Source organism: Scyliorhinus canicula, chromosome 11 (assembly GCF_902713615.1).
Source record: "Scyliorhinus canicula chromosome 11, sScyCan1.1, whole genome shotgun sequence".
NCBI classification, from domain to species: Eukaryota; Metazoa; Chordata; class Chondrichthyes; order Carcharhiniformes; family Scyliorhinidae; genus Scyliorhinus; species Scyliorhinus canicula.
The window spans coordinates 35,685,661-35,707,204 of record NC_052156.1 but is presented as its reverse complement, the minus strand read 5'-3'; the positions used below and the strand labels follow the sequence as shown (position 1 = coordinate 35,707,204).

The window sequence follows — 21,544 nt, the reverse complement described above, 5'->3', positions numbered from 1 at the left end:
TGCCGCACCCCCACCTTCCTCACCCCCACCTTCCCCTGCCCCACCCCCAACTTCCCCTGCCCCACCTCCACCTTCCCCTGCCCCACCCCCACCTTTCCCTGCCCCACCCCCACCTTCCCCTGCCCCACCTCCACCTTCCCCTGCCCCACCCCACCTCTCCCTGCCCCACCTCCACCTTCCTCACTCCCACCTTCCCCTGCCCCACCCCCACCTTCCCCTGCCCCACCCCCACATTCCCCACCCCCACCTTCCCCTGCCCCACCCCCACCTTCCCGTGCCCCACCCCCACCTTCCTCTGCCTCACCCCCACCTTCCCCTGCCCCACCTTCCCCTGCCCCACCCCCACCTTCCCCTGCCCCACCCCCCCTTCCCCACCCCCACCTTCCCCGCCCCACCTCCACCTTCCCCTGCCCCGCCCCCACCTTCCCTTGCCACATCCCCACCTTCCCCACCCCCACCTTCCACTGCCCCACCCCCACCTTCCCCTGCCCCACCTCCACCTTCCCCTGCCCCGCCCCCACCTTCCCCTGCCCCACCCCCACCTTCCCCACCCCCACCTTCCACTGCCCCACCCCCACCTTCCCCTGCCCCACCTTCCCCTGCCCCACCCCCACCTTCCCCACCCCCACCTTCCCCACCCCCACCCCCACATTCCCCTGCCCCACCCCCACCTTCCCCTCCCCACCCCACCTTCCCCTGCCCCACCCCCACCTTCCCCTGCCTCACCCCCACCTGCCCCACCCCCACCTTCCCCTGCCCCACCCCCACCTTCCACTGCCCCACCCCCACCTTCCCCACCCCCACGTTCCACTGCCCCACTTCCAACTTCCTCTGCCCCACCTCCACCTTCCTCTGCCCCACCTCCACCTTTCCCTGCCCCGTCTCCAACGTCCTCACCTCCACCTTCCTCTGCCCCACCTCCACCTTCCCCTGCCCCACCTCCACCTTCCCCTGCCCCACCCCCACCTTCCCCTGCCCCACCTCCACCTTCCCCTGCCCCGTCTCCAACGTCCTCACCTCCACCTTCCTCTGCCCCACCTCCACCTTCCCCTGCCCCACCCCCACCTTCCCCTGCCCCACCCCCCACCTTCCCCTGCCCCACCCCACCTTCCCCTGCCCCACCCCCACCTTCCCCTGCCCCACCCCCACCTGCCCCACCCCCACATTCCCCTGCCCCACCCCCACCTTCCACTGCCCCACCCCCACCTTCCCCACCCCCACGTTCCACTGCCCCACTTCCAACTTCCTCTGCCCCACCTCCACCTTCCTCTGCCCCACCTCCACCTTCCCCTGCCCCGTCTCCAACGTCCTCACCTCCACCTTCCTCTGCCCCACCTCCACCTTCCCCTGCCCCACCTCCACCTTCCCCTGCCCCACCCCCACCTTCCCCTGCCCCACCTCCACCTTCCCCTGCCCCACCTCCACCTTCCCCTGCCCCACCCCCACCTTCCCCTGCCCCACCTCCACCTTCCCCTGCCCCACCTCCACCTTCCCCTGCCCCACCTCCACCTTCCCCTGCCCCACCTCCACCTTCCCCTGCCCCACCTCCACCTTCCCCTGCCCCACCTCCACCCTCTCCTGCCTCACCTCCACCTTCCTCTGCCTCACCTCCACCTTCCCCTGCCCCACCTCCACCTTCCCCTGCCCCACCTCCACCTTCCCCTGCCCCACCCCCTCCTTCCCCTGCCCCACCTCCACCTTCCCCTGCCACACCTCCACTTTCCCCTGCCCCACCTCCACCTTCCCCTGCCTCACCTCCACCTTCCTCTGCCACACCTCTACTTTCCCCTGCCCCACCTCCACCTTCCTCTCCCACACCTCCACTTTCCCCTGCCCCACCCCCACCTTCCCCTGCCCCACCCCCACCTTCCCCACCCCCACCTTCCCCTGCCCCACCTCCACCTTCCCCTGCCTCACCTCTACCTTCCCCTGCCACACCTCCACCTTCACTTTCCCCTGCCCCACCTCCACCTTAACCTTCTCCTGCCCCATTCTCAGACTAGTCCTTAGAGGTCATGTTGAGGACAAGAAAAGAAGATTTGTTCGCTGAGGATGGGGGTAGCAGGCCGGCCAGCCTCAACATTCAGGCATGGCTGCAAGTAGCAAAGCCAGTGAGCAGCAGGGGTCCAGTACTGAAAATGCTTTAATGACTTCATGAAGCCTGGCAGCGTTCGTGTCTCAGGACTTTCAGCTGGCAGCCATCACCCTCTAACCTCCCTAGCATTGGCCTACACAGCACTTCTCTGACACACACTTTCCTTTCTCATTCTTAAATCTCCATCTCTGTGGACAATACTCACATTCATGCTCATCATATTGCTCTCTGTTCAGAAACCAAAGGTAGTTTTAAGGGATTTATATTTGAATTGATAACCATTAGAAATAAGATATAGTTTTAAGGGGGTTTAATTTAATGTTTCTGTGCCTGGAAAGGTAAAACTTATAGTTAGATTCATGCTGGACCTCAGTGTTTGCATGTGTGGGTGTTTAAGTTCTAACTGTGTTTCATAGAATCCCTACAGTACAGAAGGAGGCCATTTGGCTCATCAAGTCTGCACTGACCCTTCAAATAAGCGTTCTACTCATGCATACTTCCCCCCCCCTCCCCCCCCCCCCCCCCCCCCCCCCACCCATTCCCGTAACCTAACCTGCATATCCTTGGACACGAACAGACTATTGTTTCTATTATGGTTAGAGAGGGCTACGGAGTGGAGAATAAATTTTGGGATGTTGCTTAGCATCAGGAGGCCACCTTCCTTTGTTCTTAGTTTTAACTGTAAGCCAGAACAGTTGGTGATAGGAGCTCAGGAAGCGAACATCTCTCAACTCTGCCAGAAAAAAGACTGGACAGGATGGGAGCTCCAAAGAGGCAGGGTCCCTGAAGTACAAGTTACAGTCCAGATAACCAGGGATTTGGGTCAGAAATAGTGTTTAAGAAGTCTGATGTTAAGGGAACAGAGACCAAGGTATTGTTCAGAAGAATTTAAGGATGAGTAAATGAGGAGTTCTGAGTTAAAGAGACAATCACAGTAACTAGATTTAAAGTGGGATAGCAGACTTCAGAGGTAGATTAAATGTTTGATGACATTCTAATACCATCTGGAAATCGAAAGTTAAAGCAATTGTGAGCAGTTTGCACAGCAATCAAGACAAACAGATCCTAAAGGAGTTGGTGTGAAATCCTGGATTGGATTCACTGTTAAAAGTGGAGTAGAAGCTTTGTTTGGAAGTGTGATTTGTAAAACCTGTCTGGATTTCAGAGTGCAAACCGTCAAGGGAAAGCATTATTATGAAAGAAGATTTTAAAGCCTGTTTTTGTGGGGGTGGAGTTTGGAAACTCTCATTTGACAATCATCTGAAGAGAAAACCATGTTGGACACTAACTTGGTTATTTGACCACAGTAATATTGAACGCATTAAAAAGGACTTTTTGTGTTAATGAGACCATTGTAGCTTAAGATGTATTTTGTGATCCATGTTAATCTTTAAATCTGTGTGTGTTTGATAAACTAAGAGGAGAGTAAAGGTGTAATACATAATAATTCAACTTTACATATTTAATCAATGTTTTTTCCTTTTTAGTTAAAACTAATTAGCAGAAATATGAGTCTGTTACTCCACGTTTTATAAAAAATAAATAAAAGTTGCTGTCTTTTGAGCTGGGGCTCTATTGGAATCTTCCTGTCCAGTTATAACATCAACTGGGATCATAACATAACTCACACCCAGTCCTCACAGTTGCCATCCTCCGATATACACCCTCCATCCTCAGCTTTGGTTCATTTTTCACATTAATAACTGTCTTTTTTCATTGCAGGAACACAGAATCCATAACTCCAGGGGAGACATAGACCGATTGAGCGGCTGTGGTGGACATCTTGATGGTGATGCTGGAGAAATAATTGAGATTGATAGGGGGCGTTAGAACTGGCCATTGGCAATGGAAAGGTGGGATGGCCCAGACAGCAGGTGACAATATTGGATATCACATTGCCATTTGGCACGTGATGCCCCTCATGTCGAATTGTTGTCACTAATGCATCAAACATTATGATCCTAATTCTCCTACTTTCAACACTGACTTTTGTTTTTTTTGCCAATGACGGGCGTTAATTTATTGTTTCTCTTTTGTATTTACGGCAGGGGGGACGGGGCTTCTGTTTTTATTATTTTTTTTGTTCTTAGAATTTTCTGTTGTTGTTTTCTTTTTTGTGAAAATGTGAAAATTTGAATAAAAATTATTTTTAAAACAAAACACTGACTTTTGTTTTTACTCTCCTACTGGTGCATCACGGGTGCTGTGGGAGCAGACCTCAGAAAAGGACCAGCACTCTGAGGATGAATGCACCTGATTCCTGTACACTTTCTACCAGTGCAGATGCGCGCATGATAGGTCCAGCATCACAGATAGGCAGGGTGGCACAAGATGAGGACTACATCGCACGTGAACAGGAGTAAGTGTAGAGAAAGGGACAGTAGTGGAGAGGGTCCAGCAAAGGCTGCAGGCCACTGTAAGCTGCCTTTAGCTGGATACGGATGCTGAGCCTTGGGTGGGGTCATTCACTAAAATAAGGGTATTTGTGGAACAAAAGCAGGAAATTTGTGTGCTTCCGTCAGCATTTCCAGAAACAGTGTGCACATTTGTACAGAAAATGAGAGGAGTTCATTTCTATAATGAGTGCCCTTTGATGGCTCAGGAATTTGTGCTGGCAGCCAAATCCATTGAAAGAGTGGCCGACCCCATGGAGAGTCAGACATGACAGGCCACCAGGTGTATGAAGGCTCAAATCAATGGCTTAGACACTCCTGCTGCCAGTTTTTAGAGGATCGAATAGAGCATTGCTTTAATGGCTGACGGATATACAGCCAGATGCTCTCCAGCTCTCTGCTAGCAGGGAAATGCAGATGGGCCACCAAACACAGGATGTAAAAAGGGCTTGTTGCACTGGGCTCTTCTCAAGGCACTCAGGTCTTCAAAGGTAGCCCCTGTGGCCATAAACAATCTGCACATTGAGGCAATGGAACATCGCTGGATGATGAACATTGAAGGACTATCTGCTGGTGCTTTGATTGCCAATGTGTGCAGTTGATGATCCCTGAAACTGTGGATATCCAGCCTTGAAAAGAGTTTTCTATGACTGACTGACTGACTCAGCAGTGTCAGTGTGCACATTGGGTAGCCTTGGCATGAAAGGCATCTGTGAATTGGGAGATGGACATGTGGCGTGCAGATTGTGGGCTGCAGGTTGTAAGATGTCTCCAGCTGATGCTTGAAAGAGCTGTGGTGACCTCAATGGCAACTGACAGCAGCTGGCCCTCTTGGCAGGAGGTCAATGAGCTGCCAGAACAGCCTGAGGCACTGTTGCTCAGTTATGTCGAGGAAGCTAATCCCCTGTCCGTACATCCTATTTGGGGATGGAGAGTATCGCCTTCTTCGAGCTGCAGCTCAATGTCCTTTTCCTCTGTCCTGTGGGACATCATGTAGGTCCTGAGAAGGAGCTGTGGTCTTATTAATGTTGATTGGGGACATCAGGATGAACTCCCCCGTTCTTCTTCATAATTGTGCTGTGCAATCTTTCACATCCATCTGAGCAGGCCAGGGCCTCAGTCTAATGTCTCATCTGAGAGCTAGCATTTCCCACAGTACAGTACTCCCTCAGTACTGCCCTGGAGTAACAACCTTAATGTTTGTGCTGAAGCTCCAGAATGGGTCTTGAACCTGAAACCTTGTGACTCCGAGGCAAAAGTGCTTCCAACTAGGATCCAGTGACACATGCTGTATATTTTCCTGCTCCTCCTGTTTGTTTTCAGATTTTGATAGAGTGACTCCCCTTCTGCATTCAAGTCTGAGAGCAGATACGTTTTACAGCAAGATAAGTACGGTCCGAGTGAGTCAAATGATTTCCAAAAGGTTGCCCTGTCATGCGGATCAGGAAAATTGCACTCTCAAGACAAAGTGGTGGGAAGCCTATTTAAGGGGCATGGCTACAGCCATTCTGTTTATTTAAACGCTTTCAAGCATACTACTTTAATTGATCAATCACTTCCCATTATGCCCTTGCCGAGTACATCCTGGTGAGATCTACATAGCACTCTGACACTTTTATGAGGACTAGCCATTCCTGTTAAATGCAGAAGACAGTGGGCACATGTCGAGTTCACACACCTTCACTTTTCCCAAAGCCCTCGTCCCTTAGCAAATAAAGTCCGAGCCTGTGTTTCATATGTGAGTTTATCTAGTCTGTCACGTGCAGCAAACAGTCCCGGGCGAGAGAACAGATAATTAAACCACGGTTCTGATTTGTCACGTTTCTTCCAAGAACATTTGTTTCTCTAAAGCCAGGGAGGGCTAATGCTATAAAATTCCCAAATAAGTGATAAATCAATTAGCAAGTTCAGAATAACGATTATTTAAGAGAAAGAAAAGACAAAACATTTAAAGTCAAAAATATGCTTCATGTTCAGTTAAAATATTGTTTCATGTTCAGTTTTTCATAGTTTCTGCATATATTTAGGTCTCATTTTGTGGGGATTGTATCTGACACATTTATGAGTAGAAATTATTGCATAATATGAATGGCAAAGTCATCATGTACATTTTTTCAAACAATGCAATATGTAAATACCACATCATTTAAGGAAAATGTAGAGAAATGTTGGTTCCCATTACTTTGTATTATAAAATGATATAATTTGATGATAAGAGTTGGAATAATATCAGTCTTGTGAAGCGCATGTTGCTCAGATATTATGGCTCCACATGCTGGTTACAGGTACAATTTAAAATACATTTTTATCATTTAAATCTACTTCATGGATTCTTCAGTCACTTTTACTCCTATTTGTTCATCCTTCAAATTGAGGGTTTAAAATCAGTCTTTACCGAATCTGAGACGATATGAAAACTGAAAAGTTTAAAAAGAAGTCAGCTTTTTATCTTTCAGTAATCTGTACCAACACATTGTGCATTGTTTAAAATGTAGTGGATGAGATTGCACAAAGCAAAGGTGTTGACAACAGCCTCCTGGGGCATTTTGGTGGAGACTACATTCTGAAACAAAAACGAAATTGATACAGTACAGCAAACATGATCTTGGGCAGCAAATTTCAGTCTGTCTGGGACACTGGGCACTCTTTAAAAGTGAAAAATACTTACGTAATGCATTATGAAAAATGAAATGAAAATCGCTTATTGTCACGAGTAGGCTTCAATGAAGTTACTGTGAAAAACCCCTAGTCGCCACATTCCGGCGCCTGTTCGGGGAGGCTGTTACGGTAATTTCACTGTGTTCTATTTAATATGTTTAAGAAGTTTGTTATATCAAATAGTAAAGTCAGATATTTAAAAAAGTTGTTTCAATGAGTATGTTAAAAACTGGAGTTTTTCAAGGCAATTGCACATTTACTGGTGCTATGTTTTGGTAGATGCTGATATCCTACTTCACTTTGACATTAAATTATGTGGAGCAAATTAAAAGGAGAGATCATTGGTATTCATAAGAATTACCAGCAGGTGGCATGGCAGCAAATAAGTTGTAGTTTGCTGCAACATTGTAAATTTGTCCATGACCACAAGTTAATATCGTTGTATTTGGAGATCTCAAATTGTTCATGCCAATATTGAAAGCATGGGTACTCTATCCAAAGGTAAGGAATGGTAGATAAGTAGACAAGTGATAACAAAATAGAATCGCCAAATTGTTACAGTGCAGATTGTGGCCCTTCGGCCCATTATGTCTGCACTAGGTCTCCAAATGAGCCACTCACCCATGCCGTTGCCCTGCTTCCGCCCGATAACCTTACACATTATTTTTTTGGATAATAATTTTTGCAAACCTAGATTGAAACTCCCTCCACCACTCTCTCAGACTGGGCATTCCAGACCTTAACCAAATCCTGTGCGAAAAAGTTTGAAAAAGAATGTGCAGCACAAAACAGGTCAGTCAACTGGTTCATGTTGGTGGCTCCACATCTACCTCCTCCCACCTTACTTCATCTGACAATATCAATAATAGTTTTCTATTCCTTTCTCTGTTGTGTGTTTTTCTAGGTTTCATGTACATGGATTTATGCCTCAACTTGGGGTAACAAGTTCTATATTCTGACTACTCTCTGGGAAAAGCAGTTTCTCCAGAATTCCCTATTGGATTCATCAGTAACTATCACAAGTGGACATATCCTTTCTACATCTACCCCATCAAAACTTTCATAATCTTAAAGACCTCTATCAGGTCACCTCTCAGCCTTCTCCTCAAGACTCCCCTCTGTTCAATCATTTTTCATTTTAAATATTTATTTTTAAAACATTTTTGAAAATATTTTTATTCAACAAATGTTCATAATTTTTACCATACAAAAGAAAACCAAGAACATCCCCAACAATATAAAAAAATAATCCCACCCAAGCCCACTCCCTACCCCGCCTCTGATGGTAACCAACTTCCGAAAGTGCATGATGAACAAACCCCAACAATTGTAGCACCCCTCCTTCGCACCCCTCAGCTCAAATCTCACCTTCTACAGGGTTGAAAACTCCAGCAGGTTCCCCCGGCACGCTGAGGCACAGGGTGGGGAAGCTGACCTCCACCCCAACAGGACCTGCCTACGAGGTATCAGCAAGGCAAAAGCTAAAACCTCCGCCCCCCCCCTCTCCTGCCTGCAACCCTTGCCTGTCTGGAACATGGTCCGAAATCACAATTGCTGAGTACTCTAACCTCCTAACCTCAGGCAAAAGCAACTTTCCCTCCATGGTAATGTCTATCCTCGAGTACGCCTTGTCTACCAAGGAGAAAAATGACCCTCCACAGGTCCACTCCTCGCATTTCCCTCATAAGCCCAGACAGTGCCTTTGTCCCCCTGACTGGGTCAGCGAGCTCCACCTTGGGTTCCTGCACCATATTCCAAACCCCTCCCACACTATCAACTCATGGGTATCCAAATCTGGTATGGCACCCAGCACCCTCTTCACAAACCCTGCATCATCCCAGTTGGGGCCATATATGCTCGCCAATGCCACCAACCTCCCCTTTAATGCCCCTGTCACGTACCTGGCCCCTTTGGTCTGCCACCACCTTCTCCATCTGAAACCTCACCCTCTTGCCCACCAATACCGCTACCCCTGAGATCTGCTATCGAACTCTGAGTGAAAAACCTGATTCACTCAACCCTTCCTCAGCCTCACCTGACCCTTCACCCATCTCCTCCATCGACCTTGAAACTCTAAGTGTGTAAAAACCCACAATCTCTTAACCGACCCCCCCAACCACCTCACGTTCCACATCATTATTCTGACCGGGGGTCTCTCATGCCCCACCCCTCCTACCCGCCATCAACATAGCCCCAGGCCCTGCCCTTCGGCCTGACCCACCCCATCCTTTGTCACCGTCGAGCCCACACCCCTCCCATTTCAAAATTCCCACAACCACTTCCTCTTGAAAATACCTCTCCCAGTATCGATCCCATCCCCCCCCCCCCCCGCCCCCCCCCCCCCCCCACCCCCCACACCCCCCACCTTTCACACTTCCCAAGCCCATTAAAACCTGTTCAACCAGGTTCAAATGACCATGGCCCCTCCCCCACCACACTCCCGTTCACAAGCCAACCTTCGCTTGCTAGTGTGGAGGCTCTGCCCAGACACCCCTCCTCCCAATCCCCTTCTCCATGACCCAGTCTTTGAAAATAAACAAACAAAACCAGTACAAAAACCCGTCCCCGAAAACCGCCATAACCCCAAAGCCCAATATAATTGTAACCAACTGTAGACTATAACAAAGGTAAACTACCCGCCCCCACTCAACAAACCCAAAGAGCCAGCTGTTCCCGCCACATATACAGAACAAGAAACAACCCAAAATGAGAGATAAATGCTAAGCACAGTCCTCATCCCCTAAACCCAAGTCCCAATCCCAGTCCTATCACTCATTTCAGTCCCAATCCTAGGGCCTTCATAAACACCTCTGCCGCCTTCACTGTCTCAAAGCAGAAATCCCTCTAATTGTAGGTCACCCTCAGCTTTGCTGGGTACTATTGGGCGGCCAATGTGTCAATGGTGCGCAAATGGGTGATGGAGGAGGGGGGGGGGGGGTGTGGAAAAGAATGGAGATGGCGTCTTGTAGAGGTACGAGCCTGGGTGCCTTGGTAACGGCGCCGTTGCCGCTCTCTCCTACGAGGTATACCACGAGCCCGGTGGTGGCGGCATAGGGGGGAAACGGGGGGCTCAATGGAGGCTCCATTAGGTGGAAATCATCGGTTCATCCCGGGGAACACTGATGGGGGATTTAGGGGGTGGTATAGGGTGGGCATCAGTAAATTGAGGGACCTGTTTATTGGCGGGAGGTTTGCGAGCCTGGGGGAATTGGAAGATAAATTTGGGCTCCCCCAAGGGAACATGTTCAGATACTTGCAGGTAAAGGCGTTTGCTAGGGGACAGTGGAGGAGGCATGAAGGGGAGATGGGGGCATCTGTCTGGGTGCCAATCTGCGACAACCATCGGTTTGCCCCCGGGAGTATGGATGGGGGGTTCCAAGTATGGCGGCGGGCGGGGGTGGGTGATATGCGGGACTTTGTTCGTAGACAGGTCCCATCTCTCCCACGCCTCCCGCCAATGGGGATCCTGGACAGAATAGTCTCTCGGGGGGAAGAAGGGGAGGGTAGAGTCTCGGGTATTTATAAGGTGCTCATGAGGGAGGAAGGGTCCAAGACAGAAGAACTGAAACTTAAATGGGAGGAGGAGCTAGGCGGGGAAATGGAGGACGGGCTGTGGGCAGAGGCCCTGAGTAGGGTAAATTCGACCGCGACATGTGCTAGGCTCGGGCTGATTCAATTTAAGGTCGTTCACCGGGCCCATATGACGGTGGCTCGGATGAGCAAATTCTTTGGGATAGAGGACAAATGCGCTAGGTGCGCAGGAGGACCAGCGAACCACGTTCACATGTTTTGGGCATGCCCTAAACTGAGGGGGTACTGGGAGGGATTTGCGGGGATTATGTCCCGGGTGCTAAAAACAAGGGTGGTGATGAGTCCAGGGGTGGCAATTTTTGGGGTTTCGGAAGACCCGGGAGTCCAGGGGGAGAAAGAGGCCGATGTTTTGGCCTTTGCCTCCCTGATAGCCCGGCGACGAATACTATTGGCGTGGAGGGACTCAAAGCCCCCGAAGACTGAGTTGTGGCTTACGGACATGTCGAGTTTCCTGGGTATGGAAAAAATTAAGTTCACCTTGAGGGGATCTGTACAGGGGTTCGCCCGGAGGTGGCAACCATTTATTGACTTCTTTGCGGGAGAGTGAGCGTCAGCAGGGGGTGGGGGGGGGGGGGGGGGGGGGGGAGAGGGGGGAGGGGGGAGGGTAGAGTAGAGTAGAGTAGGAGGGAAAATATGGCGGGTAGTACCGGTGGGAGAGGAGCGGGCTTGTGCAGTATGTTACAATTGAAGTATTGAAAGTACATGGATGTTTGCACATTTTTGTCTTTTTTGCTTTCTTTCTGTTGATGTCTGTAACTGTTTACAAAGCCAAAAACTACCTCAATAAAATTGTTTTTTTTTTTAAAAAGGCGTTTGCTAGGCGACAGGTGGAGGAATTTCCTTTGCTGCCCTCGCGGGGGGCAATGGACAGAATGCTTTCGGGGGTGTGGGTAGGAGAGGGGAAGGTGTCTGACATCTATAAGGTAATGCAGGAGGTGGAGGAGTCGTCAGTGGAGGAGCTGAAGGCTAAATGGGAGGGGGAACTAGGGGAGCAGATAGAGGATGGGACTTGGGCGGATGCCTTGGAGAGGGTTAACTCTTCCTCTTCATGTGCGAGGCTTAGTCTCATCCAATTTAAGGTGCTGCATCGGGCCCATATGTCTGTGACTCGGATGAGTAGGTTCTTTGGGGGTGAGGACAATTGCACCAGGTGCTCGGGGAGTCCAGCGAATCATGCCCACATGTTCTGGGCATGCCCGGCACTGGAAGAATTCTGGAAGGGGGTGGCGAGGACGGTGTCGAGGGTGGTTGGATCCAGGGTCAAACCAGGTTGGGGACTCGCGAATTTTGGAGTTGCGGCGGAGCCGGGAGTGCAGGAGGCGAAAGAGGCCGGTGTTTTGGCCTTTGCGTCCCTAGTAGCCCGGCGGAGGATCTTGCTGCAGTGGAAGGATGCGAGGCCCCCAAGTGTGGAGACCTGGGTCAATGACATGGCGGGATTTATAAAATTGGAGAGGGTCAAATTTGCTCTGAGAGGATCAGTACAAGAGTTCTATAAACGGTGGCAGCCTTTTCTGGACTTTCTGACTCAAAAAGGGGGGGGGGGGAAGGACGGTGTTCTTTATTTTTTCTATGGTTATTTAACTTAATATTGTGTTAATTTAATTTGTCGTTAATATGTTTTGTTGTTCATTGAGGTTGGGCGAATGTTTATGACTGTTATTGTTATTGTTGGTATTTTATTGCTGTTCGTTGTTATATAAATACAACATTTTTCAATAAAAATTATTTTTTAAAAAAGCTTTGCTGGGTAGACTACACCAAACCACACACCATTGCTGTAGAGTGCCGCCTTTCACTTTCAGAAGGCTGCCCGCTTTCTCGCCAGTTCCACCATCAAGTCTTGGTATATTCGAATACCAATGCCTTTCCACTTCACCTCACGCCTTTGTTTTGCCCGACTCCACCCACTCCATTGCAGCCACCATCTCTCTCTGCAGCACCTCCATATGTTTAGTGACTTTGTGGATGCCACATATCAACTCTGCCTTATTTTGAAATCATAAGGGATTCCCCTTCTTCAGTGCCCAGCTTGGGTGTGACTGTACACCCAGAACCATGCCTGGCATCAGTCATGATGCATTGATTCTGGGGCACTCCACTGTACCACCTGCATTTTGGCAAACCAGGGGGTGGCGATTGCGTGAATGACCCAGGTGAGCAACCCACACACATCTGAGCAGCATACATACAATGAAAGCCCTGTTGCCACATGAAATGTGATAGATCAGACCATTGACATGCTAAAACAATGGGGGCAATTTTAACCTGGAGAGTCAGTGAAGGTGTCAGTGTGTGCAGGGTCTGAAAACAGTGAAAAATGTCAACGTTTTGGAAACCCAACATGATCCTGCTTATTCCCAGTTTTGACCGGTGAATGTTTGGATATGCACATGAATTCCCTGTGAAACTTGTGGGTTTGTGATTAGAATATGTAAAGTGCCGACCGAATGAAGATTTACCCTGAATCTGGGCTTGAACAGCCAGTGCACAAGTTGACTGAGGTGTGTGAAACTCACTGGGGTGAACAAGGCGAGAGCAGTGTGGGCAGTGGTGGGGCTACAAAATTGACAGGATTAGCAAATCTTTAAATATTGAAACAAGGTAACTGCTTTCTTGTCTAAGTTAAAGACTCTTGCTGACCGGACTTGTTCTGATAGATGCTTTCAATGTTCTAGAGGTGGTTTGAATACTTTGGAGGGTATTTCTGCTACATGTTGGGCCTTTTAAAACATTTTGATCTGTAATTCTTTATCATCAACTTTAATGTTGCACAGTAGTAACTTAAGCAATTCTAACTTACATCTCTGATGAGGAACAAGAGGAATGGCACCAGCAGCAGCAGCTGCCTTCTAAATCACCTGCCACTCCATGGGACGGAGGGATGGACACAGAGCAGATCCTGCTCTAAGGTAGTGATACCTCCAACACAAGCTATATAGGCAGAGGATCAGCTTTCTGGACACGCCAGCGCAACAATGCTTTGGGCGGCTCAGACTTTTTTGGCAGGTCATTGCTGACATTTGATCCTCCTGGGGGAAGATGCCTCACCCAAAGAATCAGCTATATTTTGAGATTTGAAAGACACATTTGTTTAACCAGCCGCTCGAGGTCATGAGACATTTTGCCACGCATCCAGGTTCTCAGGGCTTGTTTCCTGGCATTGCCCACCACAGCTATCTTACCTTAGTCTGGAACAACTCCTGGTCCCTTACCAATCGATCACATTTCTTTTCATATCTGCCTCCTCCACCGAGGTGAAGAGTGGAGCACCAGAGAACCTGTGAAACATGCTCCCTCCCCTGTTGCAGGATTCTGAACATTCAACATGAAGTTGATGCCCTGGCTGGATCGTAATCAATGGGGTGTGGATTAATTGTGCATTAAAATCCCCACACCCATTTTGGGGGGGGCTATCAAATTTTGCCCACAATTTGTTTTCTAGGATAATCACAGTCTCCGTGGAGAAGATGGTTAATTGATGCAGCTGTGGTCACTGCGGCATTTAAGATCTCCAGGCAAATCGAATATGAAGCAGTGGCTGGAGGAAGCATATGTTCTTCAAAATTATTTTTCTATGCTGGGTTGGAACAGTTGAGCCTGAAGGTACAAGCTATTAATATTTGAGGCCATTGGGGTGAGGTTACATAGCGTGCGAAAGTAAGGGTTTGTGAAGGAGGTTGTCAGTTTGAATTGTGCTGTTGCTAGTTTGGGTGACAGTAAGATTCTGTAAACAGCTGATGCAGGTGTTCTGTTGGTTTCGTTACTACAATTTAGTCTCAATAAAAATATGTAAATACAGTAGGTTTACTGATTTATTACAATTAATATTTAACAACAGTTAAGTCTAAAGGTACAGTTTGCTCAAAGGGAAGAATATTCCCTACTCAATGCAGGTGGTTTCAGAAGAATGGGTTGGGAGAAGTAGGGAGAAATTTGTACTAAAAATCATTGGATTAGCTTCCCTATATGCTTCCACCTTTTGGTACCTTTCCGTGCTACGGTGACAGTAAACCACCAGACTGCAGCGGGGAGTGCAATAGATTTTTCGGCAGCTCACAGGAGCGTTATCAAATTAAATTTGGCATCAAGTCGCCTAAGGTGATATTAGATCAGGTGACCAAAAGCTTGGTCAAAGAGGTAGGTTTGAAGGAATAAAGTGAGGCAGAGAGATTTAGCAAAGGAATTTCAGAAGTCAGAGCCACGGCAGCTGAAGGCACAGCTACCAGTTGTCGGACAGTTGAAATAAGGACGCTGTAGAGGTCAGAATTAGATCAGCACAGATATCTTGGAGGGTTGTGGTACAGGAGAAGATTACAGAAATAACAAAGGGCGAGGCCATGGAGGGATTTGAAACTGAGGGTGAATATTGAAGCGTTGGTTAACTGGGAGCCAAAATAGGTTAGTGAACACAGGGATGTTAATATTGAGGTGTTGTATTAACTGGGAGCCAAAATAGGTTAATGAGCACAGGGGGCGGAATTCTCCGAACCCCCGCAGGGTCGGGGAATCGTCCGGGGCCGGCGTAAATCCCGCCCCTGCCGTGGCCGGAATTCTCCGCCACACGGGAATTGGCGTGAGCGGGACTCGCGCCCTGCCGATCGGCGTGCCCCCCGTGGTGATTCTCTGGCCCGCAATGGGCCGAAGTCCCGCCGCTGACAGGCCAATCCCACCGATGTTGTTTAAACCACCTCTGGCGGGATTGGCAGCGCGAGCGGGCCCCTGGGGTCCTGGGGGGGGGCGCGGGGCGATCGGACCCCGGGGGGTGCCCCCACGGTGGCCTGGCCCGCGATCGGGGCCCACCGATCGTCGGGCGGGCCAGTGCCGTGGGGGCACTCTTTTTCTTCCGCCGCCACCACGGCCTCCACCATGGCGGAGGCGGAAGAGACCCCCTCCACCGCGCATGAGCCGGTGGTGACGTCAGCGGCCGCAGACGCTCCGGCACATGCGCGGACTCACGCCGACCGGCGAAAGCCTTTCGGCCAGCCCCGACGCCGGTCGGAGTGGAGCCAAAGGCTGTTGGCACCAGTTTTGGCGCCAGTCGGTGGAGCGGGAGCCACTCCGGCGCGGGCCTAGCCCCTAAAGGTGCGGAGAATTCCGCACCTTTTGGGGAGGCCTGACGCCGGAGTGGTTGGCTGCACTCCGCTATGCCGGGACCCCCCGCCCCGCTGGGTAGGGGAGAATTTCGCCCAGGGATTTTTATATTGAGCTGTTGGTTAACTGGGAGCCAAAATAGGTTAATGAGCACGGGGTGATGGGGGATTGGGTCTAGGTGTGAGTGGGTCACCTCAAGTTTCTGGTAAAATTCCTTTTCCGGGTTTCAGAATGCTGGTTGATCAGATTACAGCTTTAATAATATTCCACACTTGGTGCTAAATTTTGGAGAAAAAAATGAACCATGTGAACAAATCCTATGATTATACCTTTTAAGGGTAAGAGACTCCAAGCTTGTTTTGATTGCATCCATCCCATTTTTTTACTGATATAACTTGAATTCCTCAAACCAAAGGTTATACTGTAAAACACTTGACTTAGATATTCACAACAAAATATTTAGTATTAATATTGTTCTTGGAGGTACAGCAATAAATATAAGTGGGCTTTAATATATCACAACTGGGACTATACATTAAACGTACTTATTGGCCATGAAGCGCTTTGGAATGTGCTGAGATTGTGAAAGATGCTGCTTAAATACAGGTTCCTTATTTTATTTACGTCAATTATTTTATTCATTTTACTTTGTTCTGTGCATATAGAAATGACTGGTATATAATCTATCTCTCCTCCTTCCTTTCCATTTCTGCTTTTAATGTCTTCGATTTATGAATGCATACTGACATACTTTTTATTGGCCATACTAAGTTTGTGCAAATTAGGTACGGTAAGAAGTCTTACAACACCAGGTTAAAGTCCAACAGGTTTGTTTTGATTCACTAGCTTTCGGAGCACTGCTCCTTCATTAGGTTCCACAAACACATGTGCTACCGTGCTGCCCATGATATCAGAGAGGTCTGGAAAATGTGACTGAAAGGTATGATTTGGTGAATATGACTGTATCGAGCTGTTGCTTGATTAGTCTGTAAATCAGCTCTCCCAAGTTTGGCGTAATGCCTCAGTGACGAAGACTTGGCAGGGTCAATGGGCTGGCTGTGACTTTGTCATGTTTGATGCCAACTGTTGTGCCTTTACTGTAGCAGTTTGATACAGCCGACTGGCTTGCTAGGTCATTTCAGATGGCAATTAATAGTCAAACCACATTGCTGTGGGTTTGATGTCACATGTACGCCAGACCAGGTGAGGACACAGATTTCTTTCCCTTAAGTACATGAATAAACCAGATGGGCTCTGCAACACTCTTGTTGTTTCATGGTCACCATTATTGATGTTAGCTTTATGTTGTAGATTTATTTACTTAATGGGATTTAAATTCCTCAACTGCATTCATTCCCTGAATTCTCCATTAAACACTGTGCTGGAAAAATATATACAGAATGAAAAGTTGTTGATTCATTCTTAAATATTACAATAATTGACACAAAGGTGGTAATGACTTCCTCAAGTTTGCATTATGAATATGAAGCTCATATCATCGCACACAATTATACATTGCCCAGTGAAGCAGTTGAGGCTCCTTCATTACATGTTTTTAAGGTAAAGATAGATAGTTTTTTGAAGAATAAAGGGATTAAGGGTTATGGTGCTCGGGCCGGAAAGTGGAGCTGAGTCCACAAAAGATCAGCCATGATCTAATTGAATGGCGGAGCAGGCTCGAGGGGCCAGATGGCCTACTCCTGCTCCTAGTTCTTATGTTCTTATGTTCTTATTAAGAGGGTTGAAGTGATTAATTGAGCAGTGATTATTACATCTATTTCAATCTATTCAAAGTGGAACATATTTTTTTGATCAAAATTTGTACATTTTATCTGTGACATTGGGGAGTAGATGTTGATCTTTGACTATTTTGCAAAAATATTAATATTAACTGCTAAATAATGTATTATGATCAGTCTAGATGGGTTAATGCTGAATACATGCACTTGGCGAAAACATTTTGTATTTAAAAACTGAAATTAATCCTGTCATATTTATTTGTTGCCCCTCATAGCTGGCACCTGAGAATTTCATGATTATTCTAACTTTATAACTTTAATTCATGCCTCAGGAGTGTAAGAGAATAGTAGATGGCTTGTAGTTTGTTACATAGCTGAGGGGCTTTGAGGTGACATCATAAACTGCTCTGGTGAATTCTAGGGTATCTGAATTGTCAGCTTGTGTTACAGTCTCATAATGCTCTCTTCATGAAACAGAAACTCTTTCCTTGAAGGATCTTTTCTTGGTTTAATTAGTGTTTAGGTGTTCTGCTGAATTGGACTGTTCAACAGCCACTAAATGTTTCACTTTGTCGCAACACGAAACTCACCTCAGTTGAGGGTAGACTTTAATTTTGTGCCAATTGCAGTCCAGCATGCTCTGAGTAGAGCAGCCAGAGTAGCCCGAAGCAAATTTACAAAAGAAACAATCAAAATAAATGCTGCCTATTAGGATTATATTGGTTATACAATTTCAAGGGCTGTTGATTGAAACGTAAAAGCTTGTAATCATTTGATCAGTGGGTGGTTCTGTTGTGGAGTTAGCTATCACTTTTAATATCTAATGTGTGACACATGGTGAAATCTACTGTCCTTGGTTTTGGAAATAATTACAAGTACCATGCTAAACAAGATAGGATACTGTTTGAAATGTATCTGAAACCACCAGAGAAGGAGGTAAGAATAATTCTCTTTTGGTAGCTAACTAGCAATCCATATTGAATTTATCCAAAAAGTTTACTTTCTGCTTCTACCAAACAAATGTCAAAACTGGTTTCTAACAAGCATGTTACAAGACCAGACCGTGCAATGAGAATGAACATGAGACATCAGTGAGAATAAATCAATACTTGGAACAAAGTTATAGAACATCTTTACAGCATCAGTCAACAAACTCCACAATCAAAACAGAGTGTCAAGTGCCAAGTAGGCCAACTATAATAACAATACTCAGTTTATGTGAGTCAAGACTGTTTTGATTGATCAGTTTAAAGACTGTCTCTATAGTTGGTTTATTTTGCCGGTGATGCCCACCCCCGCCCCTGGAAACACATGGAACACACAGAGGACTGGAGCAGGTGACACACATGCGGCTGCCAATGGCTGGTGGCGGTGCGGTAGAAAAATAAACAGCGGAAGGTATAGGTAGCCCAACAGCAAAGTAAGCCTGGCTGGAGCGATTATTTCTGTGAGTGATGGGATTAATGGGAGGGATGGCGATGGTATGGGAGGGATGGAAGAAATAGGATGGGAATGTCTTGGGAAGGGTGGGTAAGATTATGGAATTTTCCAAAAAAAGGTGGCTAAATGGCAGGGACAATTATTTGATACAAATTGTTGTACAAAAGTTATTCTTTGTTCTGGATTTGAATCACTGGATTTGAATGAACAAGTTTTTGGAATCTCTGTTAAGTGAATTTAACAAATATAGTTGTGTGAATGTTAAGAACCCTGCTGATGTTACCTGTGAATGTATCTCAAAACCTGGAAGGATAACTTGAAACACTGGTTCTTAGTGACTGTTTAGAATAATGTGAAGAATAATTTACAACCCATTGAGGAACCAGTCTAATCGCTGGGTAAACAATTAATAAAGAATATTTATTGAAGAAAATAAAAAACACATGACAAAAGACTAATATATACTATGACACTTAGATATATGAATAACTAAACACATCTTTTAATCTGAAGTTACCTATTGTTCCCAAAATACATTCCCTGAACTGACAGAGACACCTCTTTTCCCAAGCAACATCCAAATTTAGTAATTCTATAGGTCAAATCCAGTTAATAGTTACCGCACAATACCGCTTAGATGACGATGTCGGGGAAAACATCTCTTCTTGGATCAGTGAAGGTACGAAACTGCATCTTTTAGAGAATAATATCTGGAATCTGCCATGGGCTAAATGTTAGATGGAACAGGCCCCAGGACTCGGATCCCAGATGAAATTGGCCTCTCTGGCTGTTAGATGGAGAACTTGCCTGCTTCCCTAATAAGGATGCTAGTAATTATATTGTTCAATCTCTTTAATATTTCCCTCTGTGGATTCTGCTGTCTACCTCACTCAAATTCCTTGCCTTTAGAAGTTATCATTTGTATAGCCTCACTGATCTCTGGTAAACAATGTTTATGATATGGCCATTCACACCTCAATGTCTCTAGACTCCTGCTCATCTTGTTACCAGGTAAATCGCATCTCATTATTCCTCTAGGTGTCTGTTAGTGGTATTACTTTTCTGTTATTTTATTTTCAGCTCAGGTTCACTGTTAATCTCATTAAGTTCCTATATCCCTGACACTGATTCTGCAGACAAAGATGATGATAACAGTCTGTACGCTCCAGAGTTTCTACACAGTGCTACTCCAATGGGCATGTCACTGCACAAACTTAGACTCAAGGAAGGACCACTTTTAATGTTGCTATGAAACGTAAATCCCAAACAAGTACTTTAGCATGGAACAAGATTCGTAGGAAGCTGTCTTCTTTGATCATAGATGCTGAGATTCTAACAGGCAGATTTCAAGAAAATGGAGTGTTTATTTCTTCAATTGAGCCCATCAGATGTAAATTTACCTTTTCAACTCATGAGGTAAACAGTTCACAATTAGACTTTCATATTCAATGATTATTAACAAGTCACAAGACCAGACTCTTGAGAAATTTGTATTTCTATGCTTAGGCCTGTTTTCACACACTGACAGCCTTATGTAGCATTTTTCAGGGTGAAAAGTTTTGTTTCTGTTAAAGTCTTTTATGAAAGGATAGCTAGAATTCCTGCATTTATAAAATAAAGATATTAAATTGACCTCAAATATTTTGTGGGTCTCTGCTGGTTTCACATAAAACAGGTTTGGGAGGACAGATTGTTGGTGCGTGGGTGGGGGAAGGCGTGGGATGGGCTGCTGACGTGGATGGAGTTGGTGTGGTGCAGTTGGTTAAGGGGAGATGGCGGTGGACATCTTGAAGAGGCCCTGGTGGTGAGCAAGGCATGGGCCTGGGGCAGCCCATTAAAGAGGGGGTATGGCTCATCGGGGGTTGGGGGGGGGAGGGGAACCTGGAGCCCCCTGAGCCAGATGATCTCTTAGAATGTTCGGAGGTTAAATGGGCCGATTAAGAGGTCACACATCTTTGCTCATTTTAAGAGTTTGAAGGCAGACATATTGTTCTTACAAGAGATCCATTTGAAGCTGGTGGATCAGGCGAGGTTGAGGAAAGTTTGGGTGGGGCAGGTATTCCATTCGGGGCTGGACATGAGGGCAAGGGGAGTAGAGGTGCTGGTTAGTAAGAGGGTGGTTTTTGCGGCTGGGAATATAGTGGCGCACCCTGGGGGCAGGTTTGTGATGGTAAGTGGGAGGCTAGAGGGGGCACCTGTAGTGCTGGTAAAATATCTACGCCCCAAATTGGGATGATGTAGAATTTATGAAGAGGGTACTGGCAAGGGTTCCGGACCTAGACACGCACTCGCTGATTATGGGGGGGGTTTCAGTGCAGTGTTGGACCCTAGGTTGGATCGGTCTTCTCCTAGGTCCCTGAAAGTTGTCAGCAATGGTGCAGGAACTGATGGGGTTTATGGAACGGATGGGAGGGGTGGACCCATGGCGGTTTGGGAGACCGAGAGCAAAGCAATTCTTGTTTTATTCGCATGTCCACTGGGTGTATTCCCCGATCAATTTTTTCATCCTGGACAAAATGTTGGCGGGATTGTTGGAT

General features: G+C 47.2%; 2 protein-coding genes across 2 annotated transcripts in view; both read left to right on the top strand.

Moving 5' to 3' along the window:
- The window catches only part of LOC119974002 (protein bicaudal D homolog 2-like), a 127,195-nt gene extending 123,166 nt beyond the window's left edge, over positions 1-4,029 (top strand). Inside the window, exon 8 of the mRNA XM_038812763.1 lies at positions 3,818-4,029. Within this exon, the coding sequence (XP_038668691.1) occupies positions 3,818-3,925 (108 nt within the window). The 3' untranslated portion in view covers positions 3,926-4,029. The remainder of the gene's footprint in view (positions 1-3,817) is intronic.
- Positions 4,030-14,273: 10,244 nt separating this feature from the next.
- The window catches only part of LOC119974000 (FYVE, RhoGEF and PH domain-containing protein 3-like), a 351,115-nt gene continuing 343,844 nt past the window's right edge, over positions 14,274-21,544 (top strand). Inside the window, exon 1 of the mRNA XM_038812760.1 lies at positions 14,274-14,340. Coding sequence (XP_038668688.1) covers positions 14,289-14,340 — 52 coding nt within the window. The 5' untranslated portion in view covers positions 14,274-14,288. The remainder of the gene's footprint in view (positions 14,341-21,544) is intronic.